Below are 25,618 nucleotides of genomic sequence, written 5' to 3' on the forward strand. Positions count from 1 at the left end.
CCCTTGTATTAGTGGCCTAGAGCCAGATTAGGTTTTAAAAACAAATGCATTAGGAGTGTAGATCGCCTCCTCTCTAATTGTTATTTTAGAGGTCATGTAATTAACCTTCTTCTCATTTAATAGACCTCAGTAGGTTGGGTATTTTACCCCTGTGTATATGTCCTTGGAGGACAGCTTGAAGGTGGAATTAGGTGTGGCCTTTGACAGGCCTAAATTTTGAGAGCAATTTGCTATAAACCCGAAAATTTTGTTTTCTGCGCGCCTCAAGGAGGCCTTTCTGTGTATTTTGGAGCAAGTGCTCCTAGGCATGAATGGGGTTTTCTGCCTCTCTGTTGAAACTTGTGCTTTGGGGTAAAACTGGGCTAATTGCTCAAGAAGTGTGAGGCTGGGGCTCGAAGCCCAAATCCTGTAAATATTGTAATTGTATTTTTATTGCCTTGCTACTCTGTACCTGCCATGATTGTTATTTCGTTATTTGGACAAGAAAATATAACCTTGTTAATTTTACATGCACTATAATTTCGTAGCTTGAGACCCGTTCACACCCGCACCTTCTTGCACGCATAACTACCGCAAAAACACGGTAACAGAACCTTTTCTTATCTATATATTAGTGAACTATCAATACGGAAATGAAACTTGTAAATCAAGTTATAACTCCTGCACTAAGGCGTATGCCGGGACAGCTCCTAGGACAGGCCACGGCCGCCAACCCCCTCACCTTCTCCGAACATCTCCTTCACTGTAACATATTTCCTGGCCTAAGAGACGGCGTTACCGTCTAAGAGGCCCGCCTCCTCCTTCAGGGACGGAATGAAAACGTTTTACTGGTAGATGAAAAAATGCGTTTTGAGTAGAAAGGTGATATTTCTAGGATGTTTAATAAAGAATAAATGTATCATACAGTAATTCAAGAAGAGCTCATGTGAGTCAGATCGTTGTGACTGGAAAGTTCACTTCCTAGTAGAAATGAAAATAGGCCTACTCCACAGTGTGTATATAAAGATTTACAGTCGACTTTAGGTCGCAGCGACACAGATAGGTCGTATGACGACGATGAGATAGAAAAGGGTTAGGAGTGGGAAGGAAGCGGCCATGGCCTTAATTAACGTATAGCCTCAACATTAGCACTGTGTGAAAAGGGGAAACCACAGAAAACCATCTTCAGGGCTACCGACGGTGGGGTTCAAACTCCCGAATGCAAGCTCACAGCTGAGTATTCCTAATGGCATTGCTCCCTCGAAGAATTACTTCTTCTTCTTGATTGTTATTGGACTCTGCATGTATAGGCTTGCCTCCGTCCAGCCACTGAACCACTTTGATATTTTCAGTTTTTATATTAAGAGCCATGCTATGCTATTTAAAGTACCTACCTATGAAAGTCGATTCCTGTTGGTGGGATATATAGTAAAACAGTGGGTTACAGAGTACTATATCTTCTCGTCAGTGTGAATCATCATGGCATTTAACTACCAAACATACAAGACGAATCACATATAGGCCTAAAGGAGGTTGTTAGTTATATTAGAATTATACTGTTAGTTTGGTTTCCTGAGGAAATGAACCATTAACTCTGTCAGTTGAACTGTAGGATTACCAGTATATAACAAGCAAGAGACATTCAAGGGCAGTGTAAAAACTAAATTCATTAATTTCTAAATAATTTTGTTCCGTTGATGATCTAATTTCTCACACTGGAAAACGATATGATTGGTTGTACCGACCAGTTTACCACATTCACAGATATTCGATTCAATCACCTTTATTCTAAAAAAATAAACGTTCAGGAGTAGGCCTACAGGCATGATCAAGTCTTAATGTTATTATTAGAGCTGGGATTTTATGTAGTATCAAGTGGCATAATATGTACATAAATATGTAACAAAAAGCACCAAAATATGTAGCAAAATATGTAGAATGGGCAAAATATGTAATATCATATAATTAATATAAACTTACCATTTTGTCAGTTACAACACACTAAACACGCTTTATATTGCAGCACAGTGAACAATTAAGTATTTTTCAATGTTCTTTGGAGTCATATTATATGAATATATCACACACATATTCAATAGAAACTTATTATTTTCAACACTCAAAGCACGTTTATTCCTTAAATTTTGGAGTACAGTGAACTATTAAGTATTTTTCGATGTTCTGTGGGGTCATGGAAAGGCATTTGTCACTTAGGATGTTCTTATATGCAGAGAAAGATCTTTCAACATCACATGATGTAACTGGGGCAAATTTTAGGAGAGGAATTTTCGCTGGAGAAATGTCTTCGAGAGAATCAACGTCATCTCCATTTAGAATTCGGCACACACTGTGAAATGTTGAATAACCAGGATTTCTCTTCAACATTTTTTGCAATTTACTCAATACACTTGCACCAGTTTCAGCACTTAGTTTTTCAATAGCATCCTCTATGATGGCAATAGAATCTTGCAGAGGCAGTCCTGATGTTTCTATACATTTGATGGTTTCTGGAAGCCAGCAGAAGTTGCCCCTGATGTAGGTGATTGAGGAGACCACTTTGGAGTCACTAAAGTTATGTTGTGCATCGTCGTAGCAGACTTGAAGATAATTCTTGCGTAGTGTTGATTGGTTAGGAACATGTTACTTGCAGTATTTTTCCAGAAAAGATGTGAATTCAGGCACTTCAAGTTTATACCATGGAATATCGGCTGCAATCATTGCACTGCATAAGTCTTTATAGAAAGGGTTACTTGAAGGTGAAGGCTGCATCTGTGTAGACCTAACTGTTGGTTTTTTCTATGCAGAGCACTTTGTGCATGTTGCTCAAGCTGGGATTTCATGGAACATGCGATATATTTGTTGCATGCTTGGCAAATCACCACTTTGCCATCAGTTGCAAAGGACTCGTCAACTGCAATTCATTATTTTAACTTTGAAGCCAGCGAGGACGCTACTGGTGCCATATTGACTCTAGAGGAAACTGATGTTCTTCAGCTGTTCAAAAGAAACTAAAACTTAATTGAGACATTTCAAAGGAAGACAGCTCTAAGTACATAACAAAGAGGTCAACTCCAACATGAAAGTGGCTAGTTGTAAGACTGGCACATGTAGAGTAACCTTTAGAATAACCTATTTCGCAAGGGTCTCTACCCGCACCTTAATCCCCCTGTTGAGAGAACATGCAACAGCCCCACAATAAGTGTGAAACTTCAATTCAGCAATTTATTATATATGAAAACAGGAAAACGCTAAAATATGTAATTTTATGTAATATCACTAAGAATATAAAGAATACCCCACAAATATAAAAAAAATATGTAAAATGAAATTTGGTAATAATAACCCTAATATAGTGTTTTGTGAACATATGACTTTTCCCAGCACCTAAATAGCAAGGAACAAAATATGTAATTACATAGAAATCCCAGCTGTAGTTATCATGGTTATGTGTTGTCTTGTGCTCGAAGAATTACATTTATCTTCCTAGACTGCGCTACGCGGCGGCAAACTCACCAAATTTTTCCTTACAGTGCTATGCGGCGAAACACAAAACTATTGCTCCCTCAGGAGCTAGACTCTTGTTTGAAAACGTGGAAACCTTTTGGAGGGTACTCGAAGAGACAATGGACCGGATCCCAAAGCACCACATAATTATTTTAACGAGGGACTTTAACGCCAAGATTGGCGAAGAGAGAAAATTCAAGAACATAGTTGGAGATTACCCAGCCCACAAGAGGACCAACAGGAATGGAGAAAGGCTGACTGACCTGTGCAGAAATTACAACTTAGTCCTCAAATCTACAGCTTTCAAACGCCTTCCTAGAAAAGCCATGACTTGGAGATGTCCTAACCCAATGCTTGGGGAATTCCAACTGGACCACGTAGCCATCAGTAGAAGCAACGCAAAGAAGTGCTGAATGTCAAAGTATTGAGAAGTACGAACATTGATTCATACCACTATCTTTCTTTGATCAAAACCAATTTCATCCCTCTTAAAAGAAGCAGAGAAAACCACTGCATCAAGTTGCAAATTCCAAGGTTCAATCCAGCCAATCTGAAAGATAACAATAACTTCACCGCGACCCTCCCTAAAAACAAAGACAAAAAAAAAATTGGCCCCAACTACAGAAGGCACTAATAGATGCAGCGACAACCAGAAAGAACAAACATCCATGGTAGACAAAGCAATAGAAGAGCAAAAGCAAGCAAGGCTAAAATGGAACCGTCAAAAAGTCTGGATAACCTCTTAGAAGCTAGGCAAACTGCTACTAAAATTATCAGGAACACCAAGAGGCAGTACAATAAAGATATCATTGAACAAGCAGAGAGGAATTTTCAAAGAAACAACACTAGAGACTTCTACTAAACTTTTAAATCTCAAATAACACCCTACTTAGCCTTACACTTCACCTTTGGGGATCTGACGGAAAGCTGAAACTCAACAATGAAGAGTGCACCACAGTTCTAGCAGAGTATTTCAACAATCTTCTCAATTCAAAGGAACCCAAGGAGAAACTGCATTTCAAACCTCAGAATGTTACTAACGAGGGAACACATACATGTGTTTCACTCGGATTCGGTTGAAATTTGGTAGGAATATTCGTGGGAGGGAGTAGAATGCTAAGGTGAAAAGTGCATGTACCCAGCGCAAGTTTAAACGCCAAAATAGAACAAATAAATAGTCGTAAAATTAGAAGTGCCGCGGGAGTATCGGGGTTTGGCGGAGAGGTAGGGAGGAGCGAAGCAGCGGACGTCAGCCAACCGGGCTGTGTTGAGCTGCGCCAGCAGCCGGGCAGCGTATTGTTAGCGCGTTCCCCTTAACTTCCCTATTAGATGTGCAAAACGTAAATATGAAAACAGCACATGAAACAAGTGTACAAAGGACGATGATTGAACAACGATGCCAATAAGGTTTGAAGAATTCACGCCCGAGTTCTTGTTACTCGTTGTAAATAGTGCAATAGTGATTGTTTACAAAAAATGTGTACAAGGCACAGATACTGTGTGCACCATGCACATCTTACAGCGCTGTCGCTTTCACAAGTATTACATTCATTATAGGAAGGCTCTTCTTTGAAACAATAATCGACTGGATTAACAAATTGTGAAGGTTTCATGTTAACATAGCCACATTTGTACCAACTGTACTGCCACATGCTACGAAAACGCGGAGAGGAGAACTGGTTGTGCAAAATGTTATACCTTAAATGTACCTTGATGTCTAACGAGTTTAACAAAATTAAATCATACAAAATACATATAAATTGCTTCCAAATGCGAAAGCACAAAACATCTAACGGCTGGATAAGTCCAGTAGCTCCTTTTGGAATTGTTCGAACATTAATGATTTTCTTACTCCCAATTTTAGCATTTAAAATATTTTCTTCTTTCTGTCCGGTCCAGGAATCGAAAACTAAAACACTGTACTCTGGTACTAGCTCACAATAAACATCCCGTAACCATTTCTGTACAAGTTCTTTGGTCAGTTTTCCAGACTTTGAAGGCAAAGTGTACACATTTGGTGCGGTAAATAGTTTTTTTCTATATTAGGACCAAATTTGCCATTTTTTCTTTCAACACCACTAGCAACTTCGGCAGGAGTTGTCCATCTGCCGAAATTGTTGGCTGTATTGTGTAGCTATGAGTTAGTGAATTCGTAGATTGTGCTTCCGCGAATACGACTTTTTCTCCTCGTTCATTATGGGTCCTGCCAGAATGGAACTTTTCATGAAAACCAGACTGATCAGTATTAAACACGCACTCTGGGCCGTGACTTTCTATTAATTGCGACACTTCTTCAACAAACAGTGTCGTGTTACAATTAGTATCTTCTTGTTCAAATTGGTACTTTTTAGATACGAATTTGCAAATTTTTCTTGATCCAATTTTGAATTTCATTTTAAAACTCATTACCCACGAAAGGTGTCGTAGTTAACTAGACGAGAGTACTTTAACTCTTAGAGTGCCGGGGAGTGCTATTGCGCTCCTCTGTAGCCTAGCGAAAAGTGCCAGGAGCGCAATCGCGCTCCGTGTTGCAGCTGTCTACGTAAGTCGTAATAGTTTGCATATATCTGATAGATGGCAGCTCCAGTAGGCATCACTCTGTAGTAGATACTACATAGTTTCTAAATCTACCACCAGAATCTCTGTGCGACATATTGTGTTAATGTTATGATTTTTTAATATTTCAGCTGTTTGGCGCGTACCGGTAGACCATGTGTTCGTAATAATGGCGACTTGTTCTCGTATTGTGTTTGAAATTGATGACGATTTGATACAGTATATTGATTACTTGAGTGATGATTCTGATTATATTGAGTCAGGCGATGATTCAGATGATACTGAGAGTAATAATAATGCCGGTAACGTTTCAAACAATGACGATAGTGGTTACGTTATCCGACTTACTCGTGTGACAGTGATGCATGTAACTTCCGATAAAGACGGTAATGATTGTGACGGGAATAATGATGGAATTGACGGTGACAGTAATGATGATGATGACCAGATTCCCGATTTCCGTAAAATTCAGTTCGATCATGACGTGCAATTTTAGCCCTCTCCTGCATTCGTTGAGACGCCCGGCCCTAAACGTGCACCCCCTCCCGATGCTAGACCAAATCAGTATTTTAATCAATTTTCACAAGAACTATTACTCTTAAAACACTGATATTTTACAAACTAGTAAACAATGCATCAGTATGCACGGGAATAACAAATTTAGGTGAGTACGATGAAAATATTAGGATGTACTGAGATCCAAATTTGAATTTTAAAATTTTTCCAAAATTGCATGAACAAATTAAATTTTTTCCTCAGAAGTATGGATTATTTTCGTGATGTTAATGTAATGAGTGAAGAGAGGGATCAATTAGCTACAAGAAAATGTAAACTACAATGAGATATCTTGAAGAGTGAGGATAGGATATGCTTTTATCTTCGGTGCTGCATAATAGGCATTTTCTCTCTGGCATTCTTAGCTGGCATTCTTGATCGGGTGCCACATGACCTAATCTGGTTAGCGCTACGAGAACATAGCATTCCAGAGCACCTTGTTAAGTGGGTACAGATGCTCTACGTAGAACCAAGGAGTTATCTTCAAGCTGCCGCAGGAGCGTCCGATGATTTCCGCATCACTGCAGGAGATTCACAATGAAGTATTTATTTATTTTCCACCTAGTCGATACAATGATTGCCTAAGGCAATTTTTATTGGTCAAAAGTGGTACATGTTTCGTATATTATCAACATCTTCAGCCACATAACACTGTTTAGATGAAAAATATATAAAATTGACAAAGTAATGCTTTAGAGGAAGTGTCCTTGAAATTAACATAAGATTGACAAGATTAAAACAAACAAATAACTCAAGAGAAAATATATAAATTATATCTACAATCACATTGTAGTTGGAACCATCCACGTTGATGGTGAAGATCTACCACAAGTAGAGAAATTTAAATATCTTGGCTGCACACTCTCTGCCGATGGCAGACTTACTGATGAGGTCAACACAAGGATACACGCAGCCTGGCTGAAGTGGCGAATGAGAACGGGCATCACCTGCGACCGTCGGATGAAGGACCATCTGAAATCTAAGATCTACAGGACTGTTATTCGTCCCGTCGCTCTCTACGGCACCGAGTGTTGGCCTGCTACGAAGGAGGTAGAACGTCGACTAAACGTCATGGAGACAAAGATGCTTAGGTGGACAGCTGGCATCACTAGAATGGATCATATTTCAAACGACAATATTAGGAAACGCTTTGGCGTTGCACCAATCCAGAAGAAAATGCAGGAAAATAGTCTGCGCTGGTTTGGACATGTATTGCACGCAGAAGACAATACACTGGCAAAGTCAGCATATACATTGGAAGTCGCTGGAAAGAGGCCCAAGGGACGACGAAGACAGCGATGGATCGATACAGTGCACAACGACCTGAAAGTAAGACTACATCCCGACGTGGCCCGCGACCGAATTAAATGGAGACAACGAATCCATACAGCGGACCCTGCCACCAGGCGGGACAAACGTTAAAGAAGAAGAAGGGTTCTTAGCAACCACGGCAGTAAGGGAGCCAGCACTAAGAGGGTTAAGGCCCATTTTTTAATATTTATATCGTGAACAATTTTGTTTCGTTGTCTACTTTCTTTGAACTTTTGATAAGTCGTCTTCGTAACAAATTAATTTTTTTCTCCCATTGTGCCACTGTTTTCCAGTTGTTGCTCCCACCTGTAAAGCTCTTGCCGGAACTTTAATTTACAAAACCTGTGTTTCACTGATGCGAAGCTCCTCTGTTTTCCACCTTTGTTTCGCCAATATTCGATGACCTTCTTCTTATAAGTTATTGGGATTAGGCATTGTTCAGCCGTAGTTGTGGATGCAGGGTTAGGAGCAACATTTTTGGAGACGAGGTCAAATAACGGTGTTTCAATATTGTATTCCTCGAAATCAAAGTCATCATCTGACATATCCAATGTGCCATCCAGTTCGACTGTCATATGGGTATCCAAAACCCTGTCGGCAATTAGACCTCTAAAACGGAGACAAGAACGCAATTCCTGTGAATGCTTGTTTTTCTCGTAAAAGTAAATATATATAAATACATTGATCTACTTACGATATAATTCCAATCCCAAATTCCTTTCATCTTTAGAAAATGGGGTGTCTTTTTTGTCACACTCTGCAAAACAATTCTGAAGGCACACTACTACATTCCACAGATTGAATGTCTCCTGTAGTGGGCATTTTTTTGTATCTAGGTGTAAAAAATCAATTATTACCATACATGGTTAAAGTAAATATACAGTCACCATTCATAAAAATGACTATAAGAACATCAGATTTTACCTGTCATTGTAAGAACGTTGTCTCATCGGACGACTAATCAATGTGTACCTCTTGATCTGCTTTGACATTTCTAATCGGGAAGATACGAGGTATGTGCGAAGTCCGGTGTAGTAAAGAAGAGTGGCCGGTAGGGTGGGGGTGGGTGGTCATTCATTCGACTTGAGCGAGCAGCCCGACTATACGCTGCTCACGTCCGCTGCTTCGCTCCTCCCTCCTTCTCCGCCACACCCAGATACTACCGCGGCACTTCTAATTTTATGACTATTTATTTGTTCTATTTTGGCATTTAAACTTGTGCTGGGGACATGCAGTTCTCACCTTAGCATTCTACTGCCTCCCACGAATATTCCTACCAAATTTCAACTGAATCCGGGTGAAAAACATGTACGTGTTCCTTCGTAAGTCGAACTCTCTCCCACCAACGAAGGGGGAGATCCAGAAAGCCATTTCAGAATTGAAATGTAACAAAGCAGCGGGCGAGGATGGAATCATAGCAGAGCTCTGGAAATAGACTGGTGAGGAGTCAATCCAAAGTATTCATGAAATCATATCTAATATCTGGGTGACAGAAGCGTTACCTAGCGACTGGATCGCAGCTATCATCTACCCGTTACACAAAAAAGGCGACAAATCAGATCTCAACAACTACAGAGGGATTTCCCTTGTATCAGTGACATACAAGATACTATCCAAAGTATTACTCACAAGAGTAGAGGCTCAACTAGACTCCTGCATTGGAGAGTACCAGGCTAGGTTTCGCAAGTCAAGGTCATGCGCCGAACAAATCCTGAACTTTAAAAACCATCATCGCTTACAAAAACATAAGCGCTTAACCCTACATGGCAACATTTGTTGACTTTCAGAAGGCCTACGATTCAGTAGATAGAGAGTCACTCTTCCAGGCACTTGCTGAACTGGGACTGGATAAGAAAACCTTGAATCTAGTGAAAGCAACCCTTACCAACACTACAGCCAGAATCAAATTCAGAGGGGATATGACCCAGAACTTTGAGATCAAAACAGGTGTTAGACAAGGGAATGGCCTATCTCCAATCCTCTTAAACTGCCTACTCGAAAAAGTCATTCGCGAGTGGACGAAAATGCTAAAGGATGACTCTGGATTGAGAGTAGGCTACAAGAAAGACAAGTAAACAGTCAACTGTTTAGCCTTCGCAGACGACCTTATACTCCTGGCATCCAGTGTGGAGTAAGCTATCCATCAACTATCCTCTCTCGACCACATAGTAGCTAAAGTAGGGCTGAAGATCGCCATCAACAAAACACAGTTTATCACCAACATCAGAGATGCACCCAAATCAATCCCACTGGGAGACAAAACAGTACAAAGGACTAATTTCTTTAAATACCTACGAGAATAGATAACACCAAACATGAATGAAGATCAGGCCATGAACAGCAGATGCATCAAATTGGAAAGCGCCTATCACCTATGTAAGAATATGAACAAATCCAAATCCCTCTCCCTTAACCTCAAAATCAGGCATTACACTACTGTAGTGAGACCGTCAGTACTATACGCCTCAGAATGCCTAAACATGGTAAGAAAGATGATCTTAACATAGACTGCCTAGCTTTCGCAGATGACCTAGCGATCTTTTCTGATTCCCTAGATACTGCTGAAAAACAAATTAACCAACTGAGAATCCAAGCAGCAAAAGCTGGCCTCCAAATCTCTTTCCAAAAAACAGAGTTTATAACCAACATCAAGCCAGCCCCCAGAGAGCTCATTGTGGAACAGGGGAAAATCAAGCAGGTGGAAAAGTTTAAGTACTTGGGCGAGTGGATAGTACCTAACAACTCTGAGAAAGAAGCAATCATGTGATGGAGGTGGCATATCAGCTGACTAGGAATGTCTACAACAGAAGATGAGTGTCCATCAACGCCAAGCTTAGGCATTATTGTTCGGTTGTACGCCCGGAGGCACTGTACGCAGCAGAATGCCTTGTAATGAACAGAAAAGGTCTGATGGAGAAGCTAGAAGCTAAAGAAAGAAAAATCCTGAGAAAGATTCTTGGACCGATCAAAGAAAATGGTGAGTACAGGAGACGACACAACAGCGATCTGTACCAGCATATGGAGAGGATAACGGACATGATTCGGAAAAGGAGGATTCATTTTTATGGCCATATAGCACGCATAAGCACACAGAGACAGACCAATAGGATCTTTTCCTACTTTCTTAACAAGAAAACCAAGGGACCCTGGTTTATCGAAGTTGAAAAAGACCTTCAAGAAATAGGAATCACACTCGAAGACATCCAGAAACGTGCTCCTCTCCAGAAAAAGCTCCAGGGATACAAGAGGTTCCAAGAAAGGCCAAAGTTGAAAAGAGGCAAGAAGTGGGCTGATGAAAGAAAGGAGGCTCGCAGAACGAGAATGCGTGAGTACTGGGGAAGAATTAAAGCTCAAGGATGCAAATGGTTGAAATAATGTCGTCCACAGCAGGCCGAAACGAAGAAAGAAGAAGAAGAATATTTTATATGCAGGTGGCTAACGAATGAAGGGACCGATTATCTCCCGGTATAAGGAGATCCCCTATACCAAGTGCAAACAGTCTCTTTGTGAGTGGATGAGCAGGCACTCTATTGTCCTGGGGACAAGAAATTGTTCCCAACGGCATTAGGATGCAGAAGGCAAAGGGAAACCACTGCATTAAAGATCCTGAGAGATTTTCCAATAAATTCACATGGCATGGCTGCAACGTCAAGATCAGAACTGGCCGTGTGGATAGTCTACCTCCGTTTGGAGACGACGTCTTAACTATCTTGGTGCCAGGCGGTAGTGCGAGCATCCGCCGCCCTTTAAATTGCCAGAGCCGATCTGGTCGGCCGTTAACAATCCAGTCGGAAGTTGCCAGAGCCGATTGCATCGGCCGGCTTAAAATTCTGTGATATACGTAATTCTGAGGCAACCTATAGTGACGTGCATACTTTTGTTACAACCTGTAGTAAAGGGGCTACACGTTATTGTGTGCCTGGTCTTGCTTTGGCAGTTCTAAGAGGGTGTTATACCTTTCACAAGAGTCGTTTCCTGTGTTTACAAATACCGCTAACCGGTCAGTAAGAGATTGCTCCTTGCAGTGAGTGGATTTGTGACAGGAAAATGGCATGTTGTTCATGTGATAATTTTTCAGCAGGTATTGATGACAATAAATTAATGCAGTATTTAGAACAGTGCGAAGTTAACGCTGATGATTTATCGGATAGCGATAGGGAATTTAGTTCAGAGAGTAGCGACGAAATTATACCGGACACATCCGCGGAATCACCGCAGTTAAAGAAGAGACATTTAATTGTGTCTAACAGCACTAAAGCTACTCTGAATATGGTGGTAGATGAAACTAGTGATAACGAATATGATGATGATGTCTCTGGAGAACATTTTGTGGAAATTTGTCCCAATGAACCCGACAACATTCCTCAACCTCCTGTCTCCTTCAAGGAAGTTCCTGGACCTAAACATGCCCTACCGTCTGATTCTCCGCCCATATCACACTTCAATTTAATTTTCACTTACTCTCTGCTAAACCTTATAGTCACATATAGTCCTCTATCATTACCTAAATGACGGTCTCCGCGGGCCAAGTGTAGCTTGCGTGCCTCTCGCCCGGAGATCATGGGTTCGATTTCCGCCCAGGTCAAGAATTTTCGCCTGGTCCTGAGGGTTGGTTCGAGGTTCACTCAATCTAAGTGACCCTAAGTGATTGTAATTGAGGAGATATCTGAGGGTGAGAGGGCGACCCCGGTCTGCAAGAATAATTACTGAGAGGATCCGTCTCACTGACCATGATTCACCTCGTAAACTGCAGGTACTGAACTGAGCAGCGGTCGCTTAGTAGGTCAAAGCAAATCACGGCTTTAGTGCCATACATTTCTTAATTTCATAAATTCTGTTGTATTGTAAAATTATTTTTCTAATATATATTACAACCGAAAACGAGAAACTATTTTTTCTGAAAACGAAAACTATATATCAACTACTATTTTTTGCTTATTTAATAATTCAGAATTATTTTAATACTGTATTGTCCGCACGTAGAAAATTTGTTGTCAGTATTTGCCAAACAACGATATATACATGCAAATTTTATCGGTGAGTAAAATTGTCTTGTTTTTACTAGTGACATATGTTTGAATTTTTATTTTCTATGTTTTTATTTTTCTCATTCAAATTTGTTATTCTATAGAATTGTATTTAGAAATACATTGTACATAATTACGTATTCTTTTGTATCGTAAATTATTTTTTCAAAGTAGATATTGAGAGAGAAAGTGCGAAAATATTTTTCTCTTACTAAAAATAATCGTTATCGACAACTATAAATCAACAATAAAACGTCTTTGACTCTTTATATCACTCCAAACTAGTTTCTTATTCTACGTAGTCAGTATGCAGAAACTTTCATGCCGCTATTTGCTATACAGCGGTAGATATACGCGAATTTTAAAATACATGTTTTTTCACTGAAAACGGCCTGGCACTTTACAGTAGCAGAGTGGAGGCGGAGCTCTGGCCTCTTCCAGCTGATGGGGAGCGGCCGACCAGATCGGCTCTTGGCTCCAAGAGGGTTAAGAAGAAGATTCATTGCCATGGTATGGAGAAAGTGTCCTAAGGAGAAATTAGGAGTGATGGATGCTGTTTGCCATTTCAGCTGGGGAAACAGAGTGGAAATAGAAATACAGAAGAGGATGGGAATTGCTCCTGGCCATCTGGTGTACTTGAAACTGATGCAATACGGTTGCACAAAGGTGCAGAACAAAAGCAGAGGAGGCAATAAATGAGAGGCAGAAGAAAACCGAAAGAAGACAAAAGAACTTCTAAAAGAAGCCTTTCCTATGAATGAAATACTTCAACTTGGTGAAAGCAATTTCCAGATTATAACATTTTTGGAAATTTTATGATATTTTGAAAATTGATGTTTTTTTAAATTAAACATTACTTTTGGGTGAAGAAAAGTTTGATTGCATTACTGTATATGAATATGTTAGTCAAATATTTTGTGCTTCATGGTATGAAACTCAAACAAATCGGTTAAAAATTTTGGATTTTCCTTCGAAACTTTAAAACATAACAGTGACCAATTTTCAAGTTGCCACAGATTATGCCTTTTTCAGGACAGAATGCTGAATTACAGGTACATGAGAAATATTTGACTCCACAGAATGCCAGTTTTATGGAAATCAATTACAAAAGTCATTTTACGTCAGTTTTGTTTTCTTGAGCATGGAGACATTAAGTAAGATCTTGCTACTTGCACTTCAGAAAATGTACCATTTACTTTACGAAATAACCGATTCTTAAAATTCTCATCGCTACACCGAAGTACACCTACACTCTACAGCTTGTGTTTTGTTTTAAGAACACCCAGCAGCAATGGGCACCACTTTATTTAGTTTTCCTGTTTCTGCTACTGTCGATCACTAGAACCTAATGATTATAATTCTATTTCAACAAGTATTGTGATTAAAAATTGCATTTTGTAGAAAGTAACAAGTAACAAGTAAAAATGACCAAGAGAGCATTTGATTACTTTTACCGAGTTCCTTAGCTTGGGCTAGTCTACATCGAGCAGATAGTGTTAAAAAGTTCCCAGGAACCCTCACCTCTCTTGTCTTGACCGCATCAATCCCCAAACTCTGCATGAGCCTCAAGATCTGCTCGTTGGGTTCGGGTTTGTTGCTGGTCGCGTCGCCGGTGCTCGGCAACAGTCGAGGAGCCTCCGCCATCATCCAGCGGTGTCGCTTGATCTGCTCCACGGAGTAACGCTTGCCGGGATCCAGCACCAGCATCTTACGGATCAGGGACTCGCAGTCTGAAAACAGAGGTTATTACAGTCCTGGTGGGAGGTGAGAGTACACATCTGATCCTTCCGAGAATGAAGGTATGAACAAAAGAAAGACTCCATGTGGATGTATTCTACACAGCTATTTCTCTACGAGGTCGGATATGACGTCAATCTCATCAGACGAGTTAACAAGACAAAATGAATGAAGTTGTATATGAAGGCAGGAACGTAGAGGGTGAAACCCTACTTCTGTTGAATAACACAAAGGAGTCTTCCACCTGACAGACGAATCGCCATCAAGAGGGTCATCTTCCCTTACTGCAGAGAGGTTTGGAATGGAATCTAGGCTCTCCTACCCCACTGATGGTGAACGGAACTTGAACCTGCTCCTGGACATCCCTTTGAGTCTTAAATAGAGGACCATAATGGATATAGGGTAAAATATGGTATATATGTACATATATACAGTAATGAGCTGCAAGTGCTTATGTCACTACATTGCTTCAATCAAGGAAACACATCTCCTACAGCGTTCTCAGCGGTGCGTGGTGTCAAGGTGAAATAGCACCATCCATACAGTTCCATCCGCTTATAGTGCGTTACTTTTAACAGATTAGATCGATTAAATTACTTGCATAAATTATGACACCGGGCTGTGGCTCAGACGGTTGAGGCGCTGGCTTTCTGACTCCAAATTGCCAGATTCGATCCTGGCTCAGTCCGGGGATATTTGAAGGTGCTCAAATACGTCAGCCTCGTGTCGGTAGATTAACTGGCGTGTAAAAGAACTCCAGCGGGACTAAATTTTGGCATCTCCGCGTCTCCGAAAACTGTAATAGTAGTTAGTGGGACGTAAAGTAAATATTATTATTATTATTATTATTATTATTATTATTATTATTATTATTATTATTATTTATTAAATTATGATGTCTATGTGTGTGGCATACAATTGCATGAACTGTAGAAAGAACCACAAGGGATGCATTATGGTAGATTTCAAATAAGAGTTTCTTCGAACAGTGCACAGAATTATGTTGCTGTACTTGTAGCACGATCCAGCACGTGTACAAGTAGGCCTAATTTTCTTTTTCCACTTTTTTTTGCAGTCCTATCATGGCCATAAGAAGTGTCTGAGCGAGTAAGACATAAGGCAAATAAAAAGAATCAGCATTACCAGAATCATCGTCCAAAAATAAAGTATTCAGGTAAGTATGAGAATAAATGTCCTCTTTTTAAACAGTTGTTGTTCTAGTGGCGACACTTCAGAGAGTACATTGTCACTCGCACCACAGCAATGTAAAGATTGTTGGTTACAAGGATAACGTCCAGATAGAGGCCAAAGAAGTAATAACAATGACATTTACAATAAGATACAAAAGTTGAAAACTAGGAATTGATCAGATTTCTGGGGATATACTAAAGACAATGGGTTGGAATATAGTACCATATCTGAAGTACTTATTTGATTATTGTTTGGTCAGAGAAGCTATACCAGTTGAATGGAGAGTTGCTATAGTAGCCCCTGTGTATAAAGGAAAGGGTGATAGACATAAAGCTGAAAATTACAGGCCAGTAAGTTTGACATGCATTGTATGTAAGCTTTGGGAAGGCATTCTCTCTGATTATATTAGACATGTTTGTGAAGTTAATAACTGGTTCGATAGAAGGCAATTCGGTTTTAGGAAAGGTTATTCCACTGAAGCTCAACTTGTAGGATTCCAGCAAGATATAGCAGATATATTGGATTCTGGAGGTCAAATGGACTGTATCGCGATTGACCTGTCTAAAGCATTTGATAGGGTGGATCATGGGAGACTACTGGCAAAAATGAGTGCAATTGGACTAGACAAAAGAGTGACTGAATGGGTTGCTATATTTCTAGAAAATAGATCTCACAGAGTTAGAGTAGGTGAAGCTTTGTCTGACCCTGTAATAGTTGAGAGGGGAGTTCCTCAGGGCAGTGTTATCGGACCTTTATGTTTTCTTACATATATAAATGATATGTGTAAAGAAGTGAATCAGAGATAAGGCTGTTTGCAGATGATGTTATTTTGTACAGAGTAATAAATAAGTTACAAGATTGTGAGCAACTGCAGCGTGACCTCGAAAATGTTGTGAGATGGACAGCAGGCAATGGTATGTTGATAAACAGGGCTAAAAGTCAGGTTGTGAGTTTCACAAATAGGAAAAGTCCTCTCAGTTTTAATTACTGCGTTGATGGGGTGAAAGTTCCTTTTGGGGATCATTGTATGTATCTAGGTGTTAATATAAGGAAAGATCTTCACTGGGGTAATCACATAAATGGGATTGTAAATAAAGGGCACAGATCTCTGCACATGGTTGTGAGGGTGTTTAGGGGTTGTAGTAAGAATGTAAAGGAGAGTGCATATAAGTCTCTGGTAAGACCCCAACTAGAGTATGGTTCCAGTGTATCAGACCCTCACCAGGATTACCTGATTCAAGAACTGGAAAAAATCCAAAGAAAAGCAGCTCGATTTGTTCTGGGTGATTTCCGACAAAAGAGTAGCGTTACAAAAATGTTGCAATGTTTGGGTTGGGAAGAATTGAGAGAAAGAAGAAGAGCTGCTCGACTAAGTGGTATGTGATATAGATGTTGATTCCCATAGGGAATCTGAAATATTTGTCCTGAATGAGCAAATTTATAATACCAATATAAATGGTCCGTTATTGGACATTATAAATTTTCCAGCTAGCTCATTCTTGGTTGCCAGCGTTTCGCCCTCGTGTGCTAGGGTGGGCTCATCAGTTGGTACCTAGCACACCTACCAATACGCTGGCTAGTGCATACCGTGGAGGCCACTGCGTAGGCTAACTGGAGCCACCGGCAGTACCAATGCACTAAGAGACTTTGTCTCATCACTAAAAATTGATGCCTGCTTGGCCATCAGATGATATAGATGTTGATTCCCATAGGGAATCTGAAATATTTGTCCTGAATGAGCAAATTTATAATACCAATATAAATGGTCCGTTATTGGACATTATAAATTTTCCAGCTAGCTCATTCTTCACACGAGGGCGAAACGCTGGCAACCAAGAATGAGCTAGCTGGAAAATTTATAATGTCCAATAATGGACCATTTATATTGGTATTATAAGTGGTACGTTCCGAGCTGTCAGCGGAGAGATGGCGTGGAATGACATTAGTAGACGAATAGGTTTGAATGGCGTTTATAAAAGTAGGAAAGATCACGATATGAAGATAAAGTTGGAATTCAAGAGGACAAACTGGGGCAAATATTCATTTATAGGAAGGGGAGTTAGGGATTGGAATAACTTACCAAGGGAGATGTTCAATAAATTTCCAATTTCTTTGAAATCATTTCGGAAAAGGCTAGGAAAGCAACAGATAGGGAATCTGCCACCTGGGCGACTGCCCTAAATGCAGATCAGTATTGATTGATTGAGCAGTACAGATGTCGTTGATCATTGATATTAGTTTTGTATAAGATAACATGGCACATAATATATTGAACACTAGCGAGCATCAAAATCATAGAGATTAGGAGTCTCGATTAAGCACCAATTGAAAATAGTTCACTTCATGAAAAACATATGACAGGCTACTCATGCACTCATAAACAATACTGTATATCTGTTATAGCTTATTTTCTTTCTGTAAGCTGTACTCTATTCTGGACCTTCGAAACTGAATCACATCGGCAACAGCGTTGATGTGTGCTGTTTAAAACTCTGAAACTATCTAAACTGTCCACACCATCCTTATTCCAAGCATTTTCTGAGGAAAATAGAATACATGCCCAACAGCACAATGTACCACGAGTCGTAAAAATATCGTACCTACTGTTCTTTTCGATTCTTTGACTAAATTTTTAAGAGAAGGCGTGGGTCTACCTTTTTCTCTTTTCTTCCAAAGTTTGGCGTGTTCATTTGTGGGCCCGCCAACTCACTTATTCTTGCTCATTTTGATGTTGTGCAGTCCTATCCTTACCTAACATAAATTAAATATAAATGCACACTTTTACAAGAAAAGTCACATCGTATTATAATAGAAAACAATAATATTAAAATGTACTGTTGAGCACGGCAGAACGAACGGATGAAGCAGCTCAGCACCGACATTATAAGCGTCTGTTTCCACTTTCCACTGTGGTAACACGAGCGGAGAACGTAGTAGGATACATCCCAGTGTCGAGGGGAAAAGGGCCTTGCTTGGCGCAGGTGCAGTACTGCAACACTCGCCCAGCTGTTAGAAGAGATTCAAAGTGTAACCACTGTATTGAGTGGTAACAGCCTCTCGCACAGCTTTGACAGTGGCAAACTGCTGCAATAGAGTTCTCGCGACACTTCCAGGCGAAGAAACAAAGATATTAAATATTAAAGAAATTTCCATTTTTATAGTTTCAAATTGTTACCAATGGTAACAGTGGATACTAGCATGCTTCGCCATTGTGTTATTATTATTATTATTATTATTATTATTATTATTATTATTATTATTATTATTATTATTATTATTATTATTATTCTTTCTTTCTTTCTTTCTTTCTTTCTTTCTTTCTTTCTTTCTTGCGAACCGGCCAAACTTAGGACCACGCCAATACCACTTCACTTCCTTCTAATCATCCCTTCTTCCTTCCTCTTTCTCCACAGTGCCTTCATTCTTTCAGAATGTTGCGCTCTTCTCTCTTCAGTCCATCTTCCCCCTCTGTGCTCTTTCTTTTCTTCAACCAGAACTTTTATGTTGGAAAGTCTTTTCCTGAATTGGTCTCTATCACGACATTCTTCATCTGCAATTCCTAACCTCTTGAGTTCTTCCTTCATCTGTTTGGCATATCCCCCCTGGCTCTTCAAGTAGTATATTTTATTAAAAATTTGTTTATTTAACCTTGTTGGATCCATTCTGACCATGTGTCCATAGAATCGCAACCGTCTTTTCCTTATTGTTGTTTCCAGGTCTTCTGTTATTTTGTATATCTCCTTATTTGAGCGTAATCTGTAGTTTCCCTCTACCACCCTTGGGCCGTAAATCATCCTCAATATTCTCCTTTCAATCTTTAGTAGTTTTTCCAGGTTCGTTAGTGTTGCTGTTTCCACCCCATACAGAATCACTGGTTTTACCACAGCATCATAATGTCTTAGTTTCGCATTGATGGAGAGATTATTATTATTATTATTATTATTATTATTATTATTATTATTATTATTATTATTATTATTATTATTATTATTATGGTGTGGGTTACTGTAGTCACGTCCTAGTTCATGAACCATGGGCAACGGCTGAGTGGCCTTGTAAGTGGTCCTGAGAGTCGGGATACCAGTTGCTATGGAACGGGAGTGGGCATCTCGGACATATTCTGAGTCATGGCCCTCCTTGTGCTCAGGCGGCTAGGACTATACAATTCACCGGTGGTCCATAACCCGTTAGAAGAGAGATCCTCACTTGGACTATGTGCAAGTAGGGTAGCATCCTGCTTCATGAATTTACCGAGCTCAGAACATTTTAAGCAAGCCTCGGACCTATGGGAGTAATGGAGTCCCACCCCCATTTGACAGGCGAGGGACTACTTGGAAACAACTTGGCGAACGAAATGGAATTCGATGGGGAGCTATCAATATTAAAGGGGCTTATGGAAGAAGGAAAGTAGAACTGGCTGGGTCAGCAAAGGGGATGCATCTGGATGTGCTAGAAGTAAGTGATATTCGGGTGAGGGGAGATAACGAGGAAGAGATAGGAGATTATGAAGTGTACTTGACGGGTGTTAGAAAGGGAAGGGCAGAGTCTGGGGTAGGGCTCTTTATCAGGAATACCATTGCACGCAACATAGTGTCTGTTAGGCACGTAAATGAGCGAATGATGTGGGTAGATTTGGCAGTTGGAGGAATTAGGACAAGAATTGTGTCTGTGTATTCACCATGTGAGGGTGCAGATGAGGATGAAGTTGACAAGTTTTATGAAGCATTGAGTGACATTGTGGTCAGGGTCAACAGCAAGGATAGAATACTGCTAATGGGCGATTTCAATGCGAGAGTTGGGAATAGAACTGAAGGATACGAAAGGGTGATTGGTAAATGTGGGGGATGATATGGAAGCTAATGGGAATGGGAAGCGTTTGTTGGACTTCTGTGCTAGTATGGGTTTAGCAGTTACGAATACATTCTTCAAGCATAAGGCTATTCACTGCTACACATGGGAGGCTAGGGATACCAGATCCGTAATAGACTATATCTTAACCGACTTCAAATTCAGGAAATCTGTTAGGAATGTACGAGTTTTCCAGGGATTTTTCGATGATTCAGACCACTACCTGATCTGTAGTGAACTAAGTATCTCTAGGCCTAGGGTAGACAAAGTGAAGTCTGTCTGCAAACGAAAAAGGGTAGAAAATCTCCAGGACAAGAACATTAGACAGAAGTACATGGATATGATTAATGAGAACTTTCGAACAGTAGACAGTAAGCAGGTTCAGGATATAGAAAGAGAATGGGTGGTATACAGGGATGCTGTAGTAGAAACAGCAAGGGAATGCCTAGGAACAACTGTGTGTAAAGACGGGAAAAAGCGAACATCTTGGTGGAATGATGAAGTGAGAGCAGCTTGTAAACGTAAAAAGAAGGCTTATCAGAAATTGCTCCAAACAAGGGGCGATGCAGATAGGGAATTGTACGTAGATGAAAGAATCAGAGCGAAACAAATAGTTGTTGAATCCAAAAAGAAATTGAGGGAAGATGTTGGTAATAATCTGGAAAGACTTGGTCAAGCGACAGGGAAACCTTTCTGGACAGTAATAAAGAATCTTAGGAAGGGTGGGAAAAAGGAAATGAACAGTGTTTTGAGTAATTCAGGTGAACTCACAATAGATCCCAGGGAATGACTGGAGAGCTGAAGGGAATATTTTGAACATCTTCTCAATGTAAAAGGAAATCATCCTGGTGGTGTTGCAAACAGCCAAGCTCGTGGGGAGGAGGAAAATGATGTTGGTGAAATTATGCTTGAGGAAGTGGAAAGGATGGTAAATAAACTCCATTGTCATAAAGCAGCAGGAATAGATGAAATTAGACCTGAAATGGTGAAGTATAGTGGGAAGGCAGGGATGAAATGGCTTCATAGAGTAGTAAAATTAGCATGGAGTGTTGGTAAGGTACCTTCAGATTGGACAAAAGCAGTAATTGCACCTATCTATAAGCAAGGGAACAGGAAGGATTGCAACAACTATCGAGGTATCTCATTGATTAGTATACCAGGCAAAGTATTCACTGGCATCTTGGAAGGGAGGGTGCAATCACTCGTTGAGAGGAAGTTGGATGAAAACCAGTGTGATTTCAGACCACAGAGAGGCTGTCAGGATCAGATTTTCAGTATGCGCCAGGTAATTGAAAAATGCTACGAGAGGAATAGGCAGTTGTGTTTATGTTTCGTAGATGCAGAGAAAGGATATGACAGGGTACTGAGGGAGAAGATGTTCACTATACTGGGGGACTATGGAATTAAAGGTAGATTATTAAAATCAATCAAAGGCATTTATGTTGACAATTGGGCTTCAGTGAGAATTAATGATAGAATGAGTTCTTGATTCAGGGTACTTACAGGAGTTAGACAAGGCTGCAATCTTTCACCTTTGCTGTTCGTAGTTTACATGGATCATCTGCTGAAAGGTATAAAATAGCAGGGAGGGATTCAGTTAGGTGGAAATGTTGTAAGCAGTCTGGCCTATGCTGACGACTTGGTCTTAAAGGCAGACTGTGCTGAAAGCCTACAGTCTAATATCTTGGAACTTGAAAATAGGTGCAATGAGTATGGTATGAAAATTAGCCTCTCGAAGACTAAACTGATGTCAGTAGGTAGGAAATCCAAGAGAACTGAATGGCAGATCGGTGATACAAAGCTAGAACAGGTCGATAATTTCAAGTATTTAGGTTGTGTGTTCTCCCAGGACGGTAATATGGTAAGTGAGATTGAATCAAGGTGTCGTAAAGCTAACGCAGTGAGCTCGCAGTTGCGATCAGCAGTATTCTGTAAGAAGGAAGTCAGCTCCCAGACGAAACTATCTTTACATCAGTCTTTTTTCAGATCAACTTTGCTTTACGGGAGCGAAAGCTGGGTGGACTCAGGATATCTTATTCATAAGTTAGAAGTAACAGACATGAAAGTAGCAAGAATGATTGCTGGTACAAACAGGTGGGAACAATGGCAGGAGGGTACTCGGAATGAGGAGATAAAGGCTAATTTAGGAATGAACTCGATGGATGAAGCTGTACGCATAAACCGGCTTCAGTGGTGGGGTCATGTGAGGCGAATGGAGGAGGATAGGTTACCTGGGAGAATAATGGACTCTGTTATGGAGGGTAAGAGAAGTAGAGGGAGACCAAGACGACGATGGTTAGACTCAGTTTATAATGATTTAAAGTTAAGGGGTACAGAACTAAATGAGGCCACAACACTAGTTGCAAATAGAGGATTGTGGCGACGTTTAGTTAATTCACAGAGGCTTGCAGACTGAACGCTGAAAAGTATAACAGTCTATAATGATAATGTATGTATATATGTATATTATTATTATTATTATTATTATTATTATTATTATTATTATTATTATTATTATTATTATTATTTAAGAGATATGATCCTTAATTAGGGCTAAATGTATTTAATGGCAATGTATTATGATTTATTTTGAAACGACTGGAAATGTGTTTATTTGCCTTCTTAGGTGAGGTGCAGGCCGCTCCCCTGCCGTGTTCCGTTAACGTTGCTCTCAGTCAGAGTGGCGATTGAACAGCTGGAATGAACCAGTGTGTTATGTACCAATAGTTATCCGAAAATGTATGGACCAGAGGAATGGCATGCTAAAAAAAAAAAAAAGTGATCTAACTCCCCAGTTATTTCCTGCCAATATTCACGTAGGCTGTTTTACTCGACACGTAGCAGTAGACTAATCCCAACTATCAGACATGAGTGGTAGTGGAAGAGACAAAGCACATCACAGAGAACAATGGTCAATATAATGTTATTGTTGATCAGTTTCACATTCCGACTCTGTGATGTTAGGGACCCTACGTAAAGGGTCTCCCGATTGTTGCTTTACCATCTCCCTTGGTCAACTCTTGATCTTTTCTGACGCGGAAAGTTTTACGTATGGAGGCCTAGGGAGTCTTTCAATTTCATGCCCTTGTGACCCTTAGGCCGATACTTCCATATTTTGAAGTGTCGAGCGCTTTATGATTTTCTCTCTGATTAGTGTTATACAGAGAATGATTCCCTAGTTGTACTTCCTCTTAGAACAGTAATCGCCACCACCATAACTTTTATCATAGTCGGTACGGTAAAACTGAATAAAACATAAATGATCGGAAATTGTATTCTCTATCACTTTTGTTACCTTATGTAGTACTTTTCAACAGGACCAATAACATAGGTGTTTAAAAAAAATTAAACTACCGTACCATTTAATCCACGGTGAATACTGTAGTTCCTTATTCCCTGACCTTACATGCCGATTTTCATTAAATTCCGTTCACCCATTTTCTCGTGGCTCGGTGTCAATAAGGACTTAGCATCAAAAATTAAAGTTCATGAATATCTCTGTTATCAAAACCGGTACGGTAAAAATGTAGAAACCGGGCGAGTTGGCCGTGTGGTTACAGGCGCGCGGCTGTGAGTTTGCATCCGGGAGATAGTGGGTTTGAATTCCACTGTCGGCAGCCCTGAAGATGGTGTTCTGTGGTTTCTCATTTTCGCACCAGGCAAATGCTGGGGCTGTACCTTACTTAAGGCCACGGCCGCTTCTTTCCAACTCCTAGGCCTTTCCTATGCCAACGTCGCCATAAGACCTATCTGTGTCGGTGCGACGTAAAGCCAATAGCAAAAAGAAAAAATGTAGAAGACATAAATGATCAGCAATTTAATTTTCTATATATTTTGTTGTGCAGTATTTATCGATAGGACCACTAATTGCATACATTTTTGAGAATTCGATTTCAGACCTTCCCCTAAACTACCATTTCACTCAGCGTGAATAAAATTATTTATAGCGTAGATTGTAGTGACTCATTCCCCGACTTTATATACCGATTTTCATCCGATTCTCTTGAGCCATTTTCTCGTGATGCGCCTACAGAGATAAATGATGGAAATTAAGTGCATTTCCATGACCGATACAGAACGTTATTTTGAGCAATGTACATGATATATATGTATATCTAGCATTTTAATGCCTTTTTAAAACGACATTATGCGCCTATGTATCTATGTTTTAATCAGTGGCGGTTCGTGCCCCACCGGCTTTTTAAAAAACATTCAACGTTATTTCGCTCTGTAATTGATTGCATAAAGAGACGGAGAAATGTAGCGAAGTCGAACGTATATGGTGCGATATTCAGTTATACAATGCTGTCATTATTTCCGCTGTAACATTTTGCTTTCCTGTTTTCAAGAAAATGGCAAAGACTGCTGTCCAGCAAGCACGATGTTTTCTCTTTAGTCGTGAGGCGCTCGGACTGTGGCAGGAGAGCCTTCAGCAGGTCCACAGACTTTGCTCGTGTGCGGGAGGAGCCTGGAAGGGCGATGTGTGCTTGTCAGGGCAGGAAGAGTGCAGGCAGGAGTAAGCGCTGAACGGCCGAGCCCTCAGCAGGTCCACACACTTTGCTCGTGTGCGGGAGGAGCCTGGAAGGGCGATGTGTGCTTGTCAGGGCAGGAAGAGTGCAGGCGGGAGTAGCGCTGAACGGTGGAGCCCTCAGCAGGTCCACACACTTTGCTCGTGTGCGGGAGGAGCCTGGAAGGGCGATGTGTGCTTGTCAGGGCAGGAAGAGTACAGGCGGGAGTAAGCGCTGAACGGCCGAGCCCTCAGCAGGTCCACACACTTTGCTCGTGTGCGGGAGGAGCCTGGAAGGGCGATGTGTGCTTGTCAGGGCAGGAAGAGTGCAGGCGGGAGTAAGCGCTGAACGGCCGAGCCCTCAGCAGGTCCACACACTTTGCTCGTGTGCGGGAGGAGCCTG

The 25,618-nt window shown here is 40.6% G+C and overlaps 1 protein-coding gene across 3 annotated transcripts in view; it reads right to left on the reverse strand.

Moving 5' to 3' along the window:
• The window catches only part of LOC136883239 (serine/threonine-protein kinase SIK2), a 566,180-nt gene that overhangs the window by 157,364 nt on the left and 383,198 nt on the right, over positions 1 to 25,618 (reverse strand). For all 3 annotated transcript variants that reach the window (XM_067155444.2, XM_067155442.2, XM_067155443.2), the window contains one exon: positions 14,454 to 14,662. In XM_067155444.2, the coding sequence (XP_067011545.1) occupies positions 14,454 to 14,662 (209 nt within the window). The remainder of the gene's footprint in view (positions 1 to 14,453; positions 14,663 to 25,618) is intronic.

Source organism: Anabrus simplex, chromosome 11 (assembly GCF_040414725.1).
Source record: "Anabrus simplex isolate iqAnaSimp1 chromosome 11, ASM4041472v1, whole genome shotgun sequence".
Classification (NCBI taxonomy): domain Eukaryota; kingdom Metazoa; phylum Arthropoda; class Insecta; order Orthoptera; family Tettigoniidae; genus Anabrus; species Anabrus simplex.